The 17,856-nt window shown below is 29.6% G+C and overlaps 1 protein-coding gene across 1 annotated transcript in view; it reads right to left on the bottom strand.

Moving 5' to 3' along the window:
- The window catches only part of LOC118197442 (uncharacterized), a 576,327-nt gene that overhangs the window by 367,062 nt on the left and 191,409 nt on the right, over nucleotides 1-17,856 (bottom strand). Inside the window, exons 44-50 of the mRNA XM_085827453.1 lie at nucleotides 15,060-15,173; nucleotides 13,140-13,181; nucleotides 9,557-9,691; nucleotides 6,536-6,646; nucleotides 6,314-6,442; nucleotides 3,558-3,680; nucleotides 806-943 (exon numbers count right to left, since the gene is read on the bottom strand). Of these exons, the coding sequence (XP_085683579.1) occupies nucleotides 806-943; nucleotides 3,558-3,680; nucleotides 6,314-6,442; nucleotides 6,536-6,646; nucleotides 9,557-9,691; nucleotides 13,140-13,181; nucleotides 15,060-15,173 (792 nt within the window). The remainder of the gene's footprint in view (nucleotides 1-805; nucleotides 944-3,557; nucleotides 3,681-6,313; nucleotides 6,443-6,535; nucleotides 6,647-9,556; nucleotides 9,692-13,139; nucleotides 13,182-15,059; nucleotides 15,174-17,856) is intronic.

Here is a 17,856-nt window from a genome sequence, read left to right as displayed (position 1 = left end):
AAAAAGAGAAAAAGAGAAAAAACCCTCTTTTTACAGTCTGAATGAGTTCCATAATATTTTCTGGAAGTAGTTCCTAATGGACTTTCAGTTTTAAATTTACTGAGAACTTTAAACAAAAAGCATAATAAGGAAATTCTCAAAATAATTGAAGATAAAAAGGAAAACTACAAAGAGATACAAAATGAAAGTTTAGATCATTCAAGGTGAAAAGTTGAAATAGCTGATTATAATACTTGCCTAATAATATTTTCGAGAGCAAGAGGAATGAGAAAATAATGTCACAATAATAATAATAAAAAACAGAGAGAGAGAGAGTTAACTGTTGTTTACTATTTCCTACAATAGACAGATTCCATTAACCAATAAACATGCTACGTATGAAAAAAACCCATGAAAACTGTATGCAAATAAACTGTTCAGTGGGATTTGAACATAGTCAAACTACTAGTTGTCAATGGTTTTATCCATTTATCCACTGATAGTTCCAAAATCAGCTATATTTTTTAGCTACAAACTAAATTTCTAAATTTCTGAAAATATTCAGTTCTTATTATGATAAAAATATTTTCCAAATGATATATGTTTTTTTGACTGAAACAGGTTTAATGAAAATTATTTTGAATATCTTTGTTAAAACACTCTTTCTAATTAGCTACAGAAATAAGATAGAAATTCAGACATTAAGAGACAAAAATTAGGAGACTTCTTAAAGAAGAAGCCAGTTTTTCATATTAGTAATATATTTATTTAATTTAATTACTACTTATAGTTATCTTCCCCTCGCAAAAATTACCAAATTACTAACCTTGTTTTCAATTGATTCCGTTAAATTATCCGTAATTTTCCATTTCTGAATTTCTGTCATCATATTTTGAATTTCTGGCTTTCCTAAGTTGACTGCTGACAGTAATACTTCTTTAATTCTAGACAGTAATTCAAGATACTGAAAATATCAAACTTGTTTTAGGGACAAGTAATTCATAGTTCTTGGTATTCAAAAAGATAGCTACAGGTTTTATTTTTAAAATATTGATACTAAACTTGCAGTTATAAGATTTTTTTTAAATTAGCTACAGAATTAAATGAAAATCATTTTAACATTGTATGTGAGGTGGTTCTAAACACGAAATCTAAATTTTTATATGTATCTATACAGAAAATGTTCAACTTAATATACGTTATACTTTCACGAGTTAAATATAAAAAGTTTTGTACTTTTAAGTTTTAAATTCCCATACATATGCATAAATAATGGTTTCATGAAATCAGCTATAAATTCAACAAAATAAGTAGTGTTTCATCCATATGGAGCTTTCCAACCACCAAAATGAGCAATTTTTGTTTTGTAGTTGCTTACCAAATTTTGTCATAAGATTTGACGCATTTGACTTAATAATTTATTTTCAAAATTCTCTGTGAATTTTAGCCTTTGTATTTATTTTATTAAAATATAATAAGCATAATGAAAATCGGAAATGAATCAAATGAGTCATATTCAATTAGACAAAGAAAAAATTTGTTTGGTGTGACACTGTTACCGTGAAAGACCGAAATTGGAGAATGTCGACTTTCACCAGAGAATGTCAACATTCACCAAATATGTCAGTGAAAGATCGAATATTTCTTTACATTCTTGTACATTTGGACCCTCACACCGGTGTATGTCAACAATCACAGATATGCTCTGGTGTAGGTCGAAAAGAGAGGAATATATGTACACGCTGCCATTCCAAAAGGAAGTGTTTCACAAATAAATGCAGTTGTAAAAGCAAGGGCCTCTTGTGCAACTCAAAGTATCATAATAGTTTAAGTTGTTGCAATAAATAAGATTTGAATCACATAATTTGGTAAGTTTATAACTTCTATTATTTTCCTTTCTCATTTTGAATGTACTGTGTGTTTTAAGTTCTTATGTTCTTAAGTTCTTATTCTGAGTCTCAAGTGCGTTTTTTCCCTAATGAATTACGGAGAAGGAAATATAATATTCTTATATGTTCAATATTCACCATTAGTACATGGTGAATGTCGACATTCACCGGTGTAAGTCAGAAATAAGAGTATTTGGAAAATATTTCAGACATACATCAAGCCACTATGTGAATTCAGAAGTCAAACAACAAACATCAGCGTTATATTTACGAAAGGATTCCTTGCCAGTGTGGTTTAATTTACATTGGCCAAACTAAGAGAGCCTTAAAATTTCGCGTCAAGGAACATGAGGCTATGTTAGAAAAAAGGAAACACAGAAGTCTTCTGTTGCTCAACATTGTTGGTCCGAAAACCACCCTTTCAGTATTTCTGCTGCCAAAATTATTCAAAAAACATCTTCCATTGGAGAACTGGATTTTCTAGAAGCATTTCACATTCATAAAAATCTTTCTGTTCTAGTTAACGATCCTAATTCCAATCCAAATTTGTGTTCGGCCTTTAAAGAAATTATGTTTTAGTTCTGGTTTCACCAACAGATGGCACCACTTGCTTATTCTTGTCCAGGTTTTCTTATCTTATCTAATCATTATTTCTATCTTGTTCATTTGCGGTTTTGCAGCTGAAGATGGTGGTTCGGTAAAACCATCGAAACTAGTCCTGTGAAAATTTTGTAAATATAACGCTGATTTTTGTTGTTTGACTTCTGAATTAGTATTTATTCGGCGTGTTATTGTCTTGACTATGTGAATGTTGACATTCACTGGTGAAAGTCGACATACTCCGGATTTCGGTGTTTCACTGTAACACCACCATAAAATACTAACTGTATGCAATCAGATAATTCAAATGGTTTTCAGATAATTCCGATACACTTTTAACATCCTTATTCTTCTGTACTCAGAATATTAGCACTATTCCCTTCCCTGAGGACTTTTTAAATGCAATACTTACCATATGACTACCAAAAATAGATTATTTTGACATTTTTTATTAATGACACCAATTACTTAATGCAGCATTTGCCCATTTTCAATGTAGAATCATCAGTTTAGCAGTTGCTTCTCTCAGGATCTTCTTCTTACGATTCCGATTGTTTAATTTTGAGTAGTAATAAAGCTAATTTCATAATTCTGAATAGCAATAAAGCTACATTCTAGTATAAGAATAAGGCTATCTACTTCAAACATAAAATGAGGTTTAGAAGTTGAAACTTTCAAATGTATTTTAGTTGCAACATTATCACTAAAGTAATCATACTTCATATTAAATTGATATCACTTAATGGCAAGCAATGACCTTAGATTCAGATGAAGAAATTTAAAAGCATTCCACATATTGGCAGGCAGGTCATATCCATGGTATGCTGTCCTAAATATGAAGTGAAAAAAAAAAAAAAAGACAAAATTTCTTTCTTTGGAGATTTTTTCCCCTCTAAGATCAGTTCCAAATGTTAAATTTCAATTAACTAATGATCGCAATATCAAAAATGAATATATTAATCATAAAGATTTTCAGAAAATGCTTGCAATAGTCTTAAATTTTGAAAAATGTACAACTGCAAGATGCAAGACAAAAATAATTTAGATAAAGTAAAATATAGAAGATATATAATAAGGTAAATATAGAACCTTCATTTCAAATTTCTTCCCAGACACATCAATTGCAGAGAGATCCGTGTATTGCATTTCATCTTTCCTTCTCTGAACTGCAGTTTCATATACTCCAATGCAATAATTTATATATTTTACAAGCTGTTATATACATACAATACATAAAATTATTATTATAATAAAATTTGAACATAAAATATGAAAAATAAAAATAAAGACTTAAGACAAATTATCTGTGAAGTATAAAAAAGTAATAAACAGCTGCTAACAATCAAAACCACAAATCTTATCTGTTGAACAAAATAGGAAAAAAAAAATGGGACAATATGAAAAATTCAGATTACAATCTAATACTTCTCAAAGAAGTTTACTATTAAAAGATATGTAAAACGCTAAAACCTTCAATGTAGTCTTTATATTCAGATTGCAATTTAACTAATGACACAATTTTAAGATAAATATTTATGACAAGTGTTTTACTTTAAGGATTAATCTCTACACATTCATGATGCAAGGCATAAAATCATTTATAATAAGGTATTCAAAACAATAATGTAGAAGAACAGCCAAAGGAACTTGCAGTAATTCTCTCATAAAATACTGTCACATTGAGACTTTTGAAAATTTAATTATTGAAAATGCAAGAAAAATGAACTTTTTACACATAATCACTTGCATATGAGGACTTTAAGGTATATTTTCTGCAAAACAAATACTAAAAATTTATATTTTACAAAGAGAGAAAATTTGCAAAATGAAAACCTAGGGGTGTAATTAATTAAAGAAGCAATTATAAAAAAGTGCTTGATGTCAATTACATAGTGTAAAGTCTAATGAAAGGTAGTTGCGAAGTCTAAATGAAATTGAGTCAGAAAAGTAATTGCTTGATAGTTCAAGGTCAACATTATTACACATTTCAATGGAATTAATCCTTGTAACACAAAAATATGCACATTTTTGTACTCATTCTTTGTGGAGATGTGGAAAGGAACGCGAGGAATTGCTTCAAATTCTAATTTCAAGGATTATATTGTAGAGACATTAGTTTTTTTTTTTTTTTTTTTTTTTTTTTAAACAGGAGATGTGAAAAATGAGTAATGTCTTTGCCGGGTATTGAACCATGGACCTTTGGAATATGCACCCAGGGTGCAGACCACCACACTATGAAGGCATGCCGAGAAGGCGGAAGAAGTACTTTATATACTCCCTTTTAAAGGGTAACTGGGGTTTTAGGGCACTTTATCGCCAAATCCTGGGTGTGGAAAATCATTATCCACCACCCTTTTAGTTTAGGCGCCACTGTAACATCAGGGTTTTCCCCCCCCCTCCCGGAAAACAGGAGATGTGAAAAATGAGCAATACCTTCACTGGGAATCGAACCATGGACCTCTGGAATAAGCGCTCAGCATGTAGACCACCCCACTAGGAAGGGGGGAGAAATACCTTATAGTATGAATAGTTAGATAGAATTTTCACATATGAAAGGAGGAATATGTTATTGAGAATGTACCTGAGAAATGGTGAAAAATGGTATGCAATTGGGTGAAACCGAAAACATCATGCCAAGAGTCTAAAAATGGTTTAAAGAGACTGGTGATGTATGCAAACAATCATGTCAAGATCCAAAATGTAGCACAACAGATTTGTAGGACTGCTACTTAGAAAAAGCACTGACCAGATGAACCAGATTACAAAGGAGTTCACTGCAGCTATAGAAACCTCACTACCTAGATTTACCATGAGTGAAATGCTGTATAAAAGAAAGCTGTATGCCAGGATGATTTAGTGTCTCACTAACTTAGGCTACAAAATGTGCTCGTTTGCTGTGGTAGGGAGAATCAATGTGATTGGAATACCATGGACTAGAGCCAGTTCTCTTTATTAATGAGTCTTGCTTCTTCTTGGAGAATGATTCCAGACATGTTACAGTCTGAGAGAAGTAGAACACATGCAATAAACATGAAAACAGCCATGAAAGGCATTGGTACAAAAGTGGTGAAATTACAATATGGCAGACATCGCTTGAAAGGCTGCACTGACCTGCACATGTTTACCAGTACAACTATGAATCCTGAAATAAGATTAGATATATTAGTTTTCTGATCCTTATCTCAAGTTGTAAGGGCACAGACAGTAATATTGCTCTAGATGAATGATAGTAATAATTTTTTCTTAGTGAATATTAATGCTCATCTCCATTATGTTGCACTAGTGGCCTATTATCTTGAGGGTGAAATCCAGTGGACAAAATGCCCATGTACTTTCCAGACCTAAAATTAATAGAACATATAGGATGCTGTGATGCATATGTGGATGTATAGGATTGCATCACTCCAGCCTCCTCCTAGCATCCTTCAAAGCTTCAAAGAACTTATCACATTAAATATACTCATACTTTGTTACCACAATTCATGCACATTCTAATACATAGCATGAAAAAAATCAATGCAACATTTGATTTTGGTCAGGGATGGTCACACACCTTATTAATTTTTCATATGTACCTTTAAAAACAGTTATAATTATCATTTTATTTATTTATTTATTTTAGAAATGGCCAATTCTGCATTTTGGAGATAAATCAGGCATGAGAAAGGAAAGGGCAAGTTCCAGATATTATCTGCTAATTTATTTAAAGTTACACGAGTTTCTGTAGTTGTTCCTCTAATTTTTCTCACCAGTGTAAGAACACTTCTTTAAGGTGTTAATAAAACATTTTCTGACAAATTGCAAAGCCAGTTTAACTACATGACATACATAATTTTAAAACTTACTTTTGCATGGAATTCGTTCTGAAGTAATGCAATTTTATACAACATCTGGTCTAATAACTTAATTCTCTTTTTATTTTTTTGCTGTAATGAGATATCCATACCACATTCCAAATATCCAGAAAAAATGCACTAGGAATAAAATGATTTATTTCTAAATGCATAATTTTTTTTTAGAAAAATGCAAAATAAAAATAACTAAACTTATGACAAAGAACAACTTACTTTAAGATCTCCTAACTTATTCAGTTCATAATCAATCAATTTATTTTCTTTCTGTCTACATTTTACTCCATTCTCACAGTACTGCTTTAAGGTATTTAAAATAACTGAAATCTAGAGAAATAGACATGTAGATACTATGCATTAACACAATTTATGCTACTTGAAATGTTTTATATATTCACAGAATAAATACTTTATGAACAAACATAATCTCCACTATTAAGTACTGAAGAATCTGTATGTATGTTCTTTGAACAATGGAAAAATAGTGAGACCAAGAGCCGATATATTTCAAAAAAACTAGTCCTTAATCTGAACATGTTCACTACAAAATAGGAATTTAAAAACTTTTATTTATCTTCCACAATAAAAAACTTAATGGCAAGTAAACTTTACATCTGAATTTAAAATATTTACTCTAATTAAAGATATTTTATTAAATGTAAAGTTTAATTGTAATTTTTTTATTGTATTATAAAACATTGCAATTAAAAGTAAATTTTCTGGTAAATTCAATAAAAGCATTTTAGCGAACTTTTAATATGTAATTTTAAACACCTATACATATTTGCAGTGATAAAATTTATTTTGTTTGCCACAACAAGGCTCAAAATATTTCTTAGCTGCTGAATATTTCCATTAGTAATAAATCATTCAGTGCAAGCACACAGTTCAGTATCCAAAAATGCAATGAATGTGCTGTATCATGTACAGAAAAATTAAATCACAATCTGAAGATCGAATTCAAATACAAATTAATTCAAGATCGATTTATGCGGAATAGGATTAAAGAGATTGTTATTAATGATAAAAAGCTGTTAATTCTAATAGGAATAGTAATTCAGCTAATGCTAACGATTCTTCAAAGATTACTGAAAATGTAAATATGCACAGCTTTACTAATAATGATTGTGAAAATGCTAATGTAATGAACAATGTTAATTCTAATACTAGCAAAATGATTAAAACCTTTAAAAAGCTTCAAAAACATACCCTATATGAAAACAGTAATTTGATTAAGGAAGGTTTCCCATGAAAAACTACCATATCTACTAAAGTTGTGAAGCATAATGCAGATTTCTCTGTTAGTAAAAAATTCAGGTCCTTACATGCTGATAATAGCTACAATGTCATGAATATGGATATTAAGATCAACCACATGGAAGCCACCCAAACAGTTCAAACACCAAGGGTAAAGCCACTTATGCTCAAACATGACTGAGTTGAAACTTTTAGACTTTATAAATTTTTTTGGATGATAAAAAAACTGATTTCATAGGACATGCCAATTTTTAAGGCCACATCTAAAAAAAAGAAGGCTTTTACAGAATTATTTCCACATATCTGGCTGAGAAGAATGTTGAGCACTATGTCATTTTCCCCAAAATTTGAAAGACCTGTTAAAGTTGTGCTTAGAAATCTCCCTCAGATTTCCCTATTGATGAAATTATCAAGAAGCATAAAACTCTAAACTTGAAAGTAAAATAGGTTGCTAGAGTGCACCATCTTAAAAACAAAGGTCTCTATGCAACTTAGCACAATTCTTTCTACAGCATAAAGCAGGCTGGCATTGCCACACAGTTCAAAATAAAAATCACCAAAATAATTATGGAAGCACTGCTTACAGTGCCAATGATGTAAGTTTAATTTCTGAAATTTTAAGATAATCAAGAAAATTAGTGAAATATTTAAAGGTTTTCAGTTATTAGCCATGATAAAAAAATACCAACTAGAATGCCAGATATCTGTATGATTGAAAACTCCATGGGTAAATCATTTATTCTTTTATTCACTTTTGAGGACATTTTTGGATATAGCAACAATTAATCCCCTTTATATAAATTTGTACAGCTTATTACTACAAATATTTTGCTTTTCATATTACTAAATCTCGTTAACTGTCATATCCCATAGTTTATTACTTTGCTTTTATGTTATTACTACCTTAAAATATAGTCCTTAATTCTAATTTTGATGGCTGGAAACAACTTGATTTGCACATTTTTGCTGTATTCAATTATTCTCAGTTCAACTTATATAAATTCATAAAATTACTCAAGAACTGATTTTAATACCAACTCGAACCTTTCTGCAAAATTTCTGTGCTTATTTACAAACTATATTACTTTCTACATATATAACATACATAATATATATATATAATTTAGAGCCTTTACAGATTACTACCAATTTTTTTTTTTTTTTTTTTTTTTTTTTTTTTTTTTTTTTTTACGATAGCGTAGGGTGTCATGCATGTTTACTTTGTTACTACACTTTTCTACAGGACTTGGTGACAGGTCAAATAGAGTTCTTTTTAAACCACTACATATAAATATTATACAGCAATGTTAAAAAACTTAATCCATTAAATCCCACCTCTAAAATGTTTTGATTTTGAAACTTTGCAACATTTGAACTTATTGTAGTCTGTATAGAAGAAATACAAGAAAAGTCCAAGCTAATAGGGTTCATGTTGCAGTGCATATGGATTAAAACAGTTTTCAACCAGTTCATGTGAAGTTCCATTTTAAGCAAAGGATATTTTGGTGAAAGCTTGGGTTTCTTTCATCAGAAACAGATCCTTGTTATGTCACAACTGCTTTCATTTTTCAGATTTCTCACACTCTGACCATATCATTCTCTGTTATCAAGATGGCTCTATGGAGTAAATATTTTTTTTACCTAACATGAAGCAACAGCTAATCTGTGACATAAACCAAAGAAGATATTTTGCCAATTTTTTTGGAAATAGCTGGAGCATTGGAACAAGTATGAACATTCCAATGCTACTTCAAAGATGATCAAATAATAATTTGGTATTATTTAATCATTGCAAAGAGATTTGCCTCATCAGCATTATCACTGAAGTTTTTAACACAATATTATATTTTAAAAAGCTCACTACTCCTTAAAGCAAATATGATGTACAACTTTTTTACTTATTTATATTTATCAAGGAGCATATAATAATATGATGATAGTATCATGATATACAAAATATAATTTTTAAAATTGCCTTACCCTTAAATTTTTAAGGTTATCTTCTTGAATATCTTTTAACTTCCCATTCTCATTATCAAGAAGATAAGCTCCATGTTTTCTAGACACAAAAACGCTTGCCAAAATGCATTTGAATTTTTTTATAATATCTGATGCCTAGAAGGGAAAAAATTATAACAAATGTTAATAACATATGTTTTTCAATTTGTAATAATAACAAATGTTTTTCAATAAAACTTGCCTCAAGAGGCAAGAAAGTTAATATTTTTTTCAGTAACAAAATTTTATAAAATGCTTAAGAATTCTTAACAAAGAAGAGACCCAGTAATTTGTAATCTTTATATGGTACACAAGATCCAATTTTCACAAAGTGCAAAAGAGAATTGAGAAACAAATAAAAGGCTTCCAAAGCTTTACTAAGATGAAATAATGTCTTACCTGTACAAAATACCTCATACTAAATACAAATGTTGCACAAATGAAGCTCTGACAAAATAATAGTCAGAGATATGACAACTTGATCCTCCCCCCCAAAAAAAAAACCTCATCAAAGCCTTTCTGCTATCAAAGAATTCACCCACCTTCCCTGCATACACAGCAATTTTTTTTTAACCTCTTAAGCATAACAGAACAATTGTTGCCTCGGCTATTAAATTTAGCATTTTCTGTTTGGTATTATTTAATCATTTGTTTTGCAATTTGTTTTGTGTCTGAATCTGTCTATTGAATATGTAATCTAAGATTACACTATTTGTATTTGAATTTAACTGCCTGCTATTATTTAATTTAAACAGCCACAAGAGGTGGTTCCTTTTCAGAAACTATTTATTTATAATCATAGAATGTATTATATTGCAGAGAACTGCAATCCCAGCATAGTTCTATTTTTTTTAATAGCTCTGTCCAAAGTGTTGTCAATTACATGTTTCTAAATATTAAATGTTAAATGTTGCCATTTACAAATTATTAAATATTACATGCATGAATTTAACATACAATAGCAAGCCTACAGTTTTCATTCATGACAATGGTCACCAGACATGACATTAAACTCTCTTGCAATATTGAAGTGGTTTAGCTGTAATTCCTGTCACACAATGAAGAATAACTTCTTTTAGTATGGCCAATAACTATGGCTAACTTCTGTACATCTCTCACTTCAAGTATATCCATAATCTAAACTCATAAGATGTAAGCTATAATGGCTCTTAAACCATAGCCTTAGTGGAAATCTTGTTGGCCATTCAAGAGGTAAAGAATGACTGTAGTCACAGTCATCATTAAATATTAATTGTAGAAGCTGCTCAGAAGTATCTATGCAGAGCACCCGACTCTCTTGCAAGGAGGGAAATATGCTAATTTCTCAAAGCTCTACATAATGCTCAGCTTAGACAGAAACAGTTAAAAATGTACCATTGCAGACTTCCTCAAAGAAAAATGGGGCTACAATGAATGATGCCATGAACCTGTATCATGCTGCCATCTTTGGTTGACGTGAAGTGGTTTTCACACCTGCGCTCTTGGCCAGATATGCCAGCTGTATGCATTTATGCTTTCATTAACTGAAAAGTTCACTGCATTGGTTTTAATTAATATATATGTAATTTATATACAATACTGTTATATATACATATATCTAATTTAGAGCCTTTACAGATTATTACCAAAAATCATTTTGCAATTTTTTTTTTTTTTTAATGATAGCGTAGGGTGTCACGCATGTTTATTCTGTTACTACACTTTTCTACAGGACTTCGTGACAGGTCAAATAGAATCCTTTTTAAACAACTACATATAAATATTACACAGCGATGTTAAAAAACTGAATCCATTAAATCTCAGCTCTAAAATGTTTTGATTTTGAAACTTTGCAATATTTGAACTTAACTATTATTGTATTCTGTATAGAAGAAATGAAGTCCAAGCTAATAGTGTTCATAGTGCATATGGATTAAAACAGTTTTCAACCATTTCACGTGAAGTTTCATTTTGAGCAAAGGATATTTTGGCAGAAAGCTTGAGTTTCTTTCATTAGAAACAGATCCCTGTTGTGTCACAACTGCTTTCCTTTTCCACATTTCTCGCACTCTGACCATATCATTCTCTGTTATCAAGATGGCTCTATGGAGTAAATATTTTTTTATCTAAAATGAAGCCACAGCTAATCTGTGACATAAACCAAAGAAGATATTTTGCCAATTGTTTCGGAAATAGCTGGAGCAAGTATGAACATTCCAATGCTACTTCAAAGATGATCAATAATAATTTTTTACATTTCAAAGAGATTTGCACCATCAGCATTTTCAATCAACATTCAATAGCGAGTCCCCACTACCTTCTATCTGTTGAAAAGCTCATTTAGCAAATTCATGATATCTGTTGAATTAGACTGATTCCAATTCATATATATGCAGGATTCTGCAAGGAGACGTTTTTAGGATGATCCCTAATGATTGCTATGCAGCCCCATGATCACTATGATTAAAATAATCACTTGTTATGCAAAATGTTAGTTTCCAGAGACTGTTACAGAACGACTGACAGTGCATGTAATTTTTACTTTCTTTCTGACACTTTTGAAACTTCCCCTTCCCTAAAGGGAATAATAAAAGTATAACAGAGCTTTAGTTCTTCAAACTTTAGGTATATAAAATCTCAATTATCTAAATCTTTTATTTTTCTTCCTAGGCTAAAAATTTAGTTTCATGTTAATTTACATATAAATTAAATTTTTCATCAACTTAAATAATATAAAAGAAAATATTTTACAGCATATATTATTTTCAAGCACTTTATGAAATTCAGATATGTGTGTAAGATATGTATATTAACTTACAATGAGCAACAAATATGAAGCATATAAACATTGAGAGAAAAGCAATTACACATGGCCTACTGGCATACTATTACTTGCTTACTTCATTAATCATGATTTAGTTACAAAAACCGTTTATTTTGTGAAAACAGATTAAGTAAATATCTTATCTTATTACGTTATAACATCTTCAAATTTATACAGCAAAGCAGCTTCCATACAAACGGGAGTCCATTACACTCTTTCAACCTTTAGATGCATAATATTTTAACATGATTTTTTAAAACTATTATTCAGGATAAAGTACTCTTTTCCCACTGATTTATATATATATGCTTCTGAAAAGAAAGTATTTTCTTAGGACACCAAAGATACACTTAATACTGCTAACTGAATGAAAAAATATGAATAAATGACACACACACATGAAAAAAAAGGGGGGAGTGTATTTTTAGATAAATGAAATATAATTTCATTACTTAATTTTATCAGAAGAAGTATATATTCTTTTATATAAATAAATTTACTTTTTTAGTTGTAATCTTTGTGGAAATAAAATGTAGCAAATGGAAAAATAGAGTTCTTTCACTTGATAAATATATCATTGTTTCAAGAACTAAAATAACCCACTTATTCGGATGTTTCAAAAATGCATATGGGCTGTGGATCCAGTTAGTCTAAATATTAGTAGTTCTAATATACTTAGAATAAATTTTAGGTTAATTTTTATTTGAAGTTTAATTCATTATTAATACATTAACTATCATGGTGAAAACAAAATAAATTTACCTTCAGACTTTCATTTTTAGAAAAATTTTCACTTTCAGAGACCTAAAAAATAAATATAACATTTTCAGAATATATATTTGTATCTCATAAAATATACATATTTTACACAAAGAGGAAATTCTATCTAAATATACAAAATATGCATTTAAATGTATGATGCTAAATATAAAAATTATTAATAACTTTAAGTAAAAAGTTAAACAAATCATAAGCCTCTAATATTTAAGGTATAAGAACAGACCATATATAACTTATGATTGCAGTTGATTAAAAAAAAATCGGGGGGAGGGGGGAAAAAAGGCGAAACTTGGATTTAAAGGGGAAAAAAAAAAGCTTCCCAAGAAATTAGAAAATAATTTAGGAAAATAAAGATTTTGTACTTTGAATGGAAAGAAAACAGACTTTAACAGAAATTTATTTTTGTTCACTGCTAAATAACATCTGTGTAGGTGAAGAGCCTGATTTCCAGTCAATTAAGCCTTTAAATTACTTAACTGACTGGATTGTTAGGGAGAAAGTTTTAGATTATTTGATCTAAGACAGCTATTGAAGTTGATACTTGAGAACTTGAGAAGAAATTCAAATGATCTGCATTTACAATGTGAAATTATCAGTTTACTACTTTACAACAGACAGCCAGTGGCAAAAGTGCATAAAAGACTGCTTAAGATAATGAGGATGAATGTCCTGTGTGAAACCAACATAGAGGAGAGATTTTGTGCTATTGAACACCATAGAGGTGATTGCAAAAGCTGATATGAAGCAGAAAACAGCATTAAAGACATAAAAGAAACTCCGACACATTCAAGGTCTATGATGTTTCTGCCATCTTATATGGGAGTTCCTAATTTTTCTACTGTAACTGAAAAACCTTCACATACATGGAAAAGTCTAGAGCAATTGGCAGTACATGCAGCTTACTACAGAGCCAATTTTCAAGTCCTTAAGCAACTAAAAAGTCATCTGGAACTTATAATATTCATTGATGAGAGACATGGATCAGTTTACACTGATCACTCAAAAACAAGATCAAGCAAAACAACTAAACTAAACTGATGAGAACTAAAGAGAAATGTTACACAGTATCATGCCCTAATACACTGAACCCAAGCACATGCTTTTGGCTCAATACCATCAAAAACAGAAATATGCTTAGTGACAACATCAGACTCATTGACATAAGCTTAAGGACTTGGCTTGATGCAGACAAGATTGAATTTAAGTTACCATAATTCCTCAAAGTTTAGCCCAAATGGCTATAATTATTTCCATTCAGTTAAAAAAGACAGCTGGTGGCACCTATCTCATTGCCAATACATTGTGTGTGGCCTTGGATAAAGAAATTCAGGCCGGGAATTGAAACCAGCAATATCAGGGTATCTGAAAACTACTGACCATTGGCAATGTGACAATATCTAGAAATGACCAATGGACAATATCTAGAATTGTAAAAACAGTAAATTCTGTAACAGATAATACACGCAAACAAATAATACACACAAACTTAATATTTTGTAATGAATAAAATATCAAATAATTTGTCATTCCCAGTATTCTTACTGCTTTTATACTAAACACACTAATAGGTTTCATTCTGGTGATATGATAAATGAAATTAAAAAATTATTGTTCAAATGTAATTAGACTTCTAATACATGAGAGCAAAATAAATGAAATTTATTTTTAATGACCATTGATGTGAAGTAAACAAAAGAAAAAAAGGAGAGAAAATTAACAGAAAACAAATGTGTATACTAAATTTTGGAAATAATTCATTAATTCATATCTTCTAATTAACAATATTTTTAAAATACTAGAGATGCTTTAGGACTCAAGTCCAATTATTTTATACTATATGAGTTAAAAATACAAAAATTATTCAATTTTCAGAAAAGAAACAGAATAACATTTCAAAATTACATTATTTTCAGTGTTATCAAGCTCTTTATATATAATGAGGTTTTTTTTCTTTAAATTAGCAACTCCATCTAAAAGGTCTTGAAGAGTAATAGGCAAATCGAGAACACTTGCTGCCTATATTTATAAACAAAAAAATTACAAGTAAAATAAAAGTGATTAAATAAATAATACACACAAACTTAATATTTTGTAATAATTAAAATATCAAATAATTTGTTTTAAAAATGGATTACAATAGGAATAGCTGTTGCGAATATATACTATGCAAAAAATATACATACAAACACTCAAAATAAATTGCACATTTACAGTTTTTCAAAATATTAAAACATGAGGCCAATACCAAAAGTAATACTCTAAATAATTTTAAAAAAAGTCAACTTTAATATATAAGAATGTGAAACAATATATACTTTTATATGTTTTGAGAGCAATCTCATTCTAAAATTTCATAATAATATTTTTTAAAATTCTAAACACATTTTCATGGTAAAACAGAGTTTAGAACACCACAGAAGATATCATAGTTTCTTTGCACTTAACATCATAACAAACTTATGCATTTAGTAATGTTTGTAAATCTAAATTATATCCCTAAAATTTCATAATGTCTCCACACATGCTAGTGGAATAAACTGGTCTGTGATTTGAAAAAGAGGGATATAAATCTGTGAAAAGTAAATCATCATTTCAAAAGTTATTAATGGATCATAATTTAAAATATTATTCTTTACAATGGGAATATTTTTATGAATATGAAAAATTATGAGATTACTTAAGTAGAAAGGCCAAAGTGTTATAACCCAACACTATTAATCCTCCAGTTATTAAGATATAACATTATAACTGATTATTATGGATGCATTACTATCTATTCTTAAACATTTCATAAAACTCAACATATTTATGAAAGACTTAAAAATATTCTTCTGTTACAGTTTTCAGTAAAACTGCTTATAAAGAAAGCATAAATGATCTGAACATTTTTGCCCCAGGAAAAACTTATGTTTTCTTCTCATAAATGACCAAACCAACAGCCAAGAAATTAAAACTATGGAAATTTGGCCTATGTTCAATATCTTGTACTTAAATCAACTGATTGCATGGGAATTCCATGGTTGTCCATGTATGAAACACAAATGAAAAATACTCTCCACCTATAAAGCCATCTGTGAAAGAAACTTCCTAAGGAAAAAAATTCTTTGCCATAATTAAACAAATGGCATTTTTAATATGAAAAACATGGCAAAAGTAAATGTTATTATTATTTTTTTATCAACAATAAGAATAATGACACAGTTTTGAAGGTTGCATAGAACTGCTATCTTCAAGATAAAAAATTTTAAAGAGCTTTGAAAATTTGAAAGATATTACTAAATGACAGAAAACGAAACCTCTAGTGTCATCTGACAATCAAAATATAAACAAAAAGAAATCAGCAGATAAATTTCTGAAAGGTTGACAGTGAAGATGGGTTAGAATTAGCCCTTAATCAGAACTAAATGATTTTAATGGACATGAAAATTTAAATAATTTTGGCTGTATAAAAAAAAGAAGGCTATTTTTTTTTTAAACCAGTAATGGTGGAAATATGGAAGCTTCATGAGTTTCTTTTTTCAGAACACAGGTCTCACGCTGTTAAGTATGAAAATTCAAGGCCATCCTTGTTTGATGTATGTATATTAAGCTCCACTAAATAGAAATAATATAGATACTCCAAGAGTTCATATCTAGAATAAGGTATTTAAGTGTGCAATGGTGAATTTTGTTGGAAGGAGGAGGAAAAAAAAAAAAAAAAAAAAAAGAAAATTTAACTTCTGTAAAATAATTGCAGTTTTATGACTAAAAAAAATAACTTAAATTCTTGTAATGCTCAAATCAAAAGTATTTTCCCTCCCCCTCCTCTGTATGTGAACAAACATTTTTAATTGCTTCGTTAGAATATGAGATAAGACATTTTTGTCAACTGCAGCTACTCTTTAAGCAAAAAATGGCATTTTTTATAACATTCTGTGTATTACCTTTATTTATTGAATATGGTGTTTTTTGCACTTAAGCCACAGAAAATTCAGTTCAACAGCAATATCACAAAATATTTAAAACCACAAAACAGCACATCTTTAGAATTTCTGATACATAGTCTCGTGCACTGGAGATAAAAATGTTTTTTTTTTCCCCTGTACAGTATTGCCACTGCTCGCTTTGAAATCTTTGAGTTCGTTAAATCAAAAATTCATTTAAGTTTTACAAAATTAGAAACAGATAATAAAACAAATTCGAAATTCAAAATTCAGACTTCCAAGAACCCATGTTCGGTTGGAGGACTATGCTATTCAAAATTTGATAAATTTAGGTACCGTTGTATTTCACAGTGCAAGAAACATTAATGAATTTATGCAGATTCTTCATAATTTAGTTTCTTTAAATATAATATATAGCGATAATATTTGACGACAACAGTTTGAAAAGTGAACCAACGCAGAAAGTGTAATAAAGCAAAATGCTGTTTTGAGACTAATAGCCCTTTGAACTAATAACTGAATTTTTAATTAAAAGTTGATTTGGAAGAGTACATTTTAAGTCTGGGGAAATGAAGCCAAGTTTTGTTTAGCAGAATGAAAGGATTTGAAGTGTATTTGAGGAAACTACAGAAGGTTTCAATATACAATAAATAACACAACAATACTGAAGTAAATATATTATGTGTGATCAGGAAGTTGAAGAAAGGAATGGAATTGTTTGTTTCAAGTTAAAAACTAAATTGAATCTTAGACTAAATGAAATTTATGACTGAGAG

The sequence above is a fragment of the Stegodyphus dumicola genome, chromosome 12 (assembly GCF_044657685.1).
Source record: "Stegodyphus dumicola isolate Sdum_Otavi_A_Nest chromosome 12, ASM4465768v1".
Lineage (NCBI taxonomy): Eukaryota > Metazoa > Arthropoda > Arachnida > Araneae > Eresidae > Stegodyphus > Stegodyphus dumicola.
The sequence above is the reverse complement of the archived record's forward strand: the minus strand, read 5'-3'. Positions and strand labels throughout refer to the sequence as shown.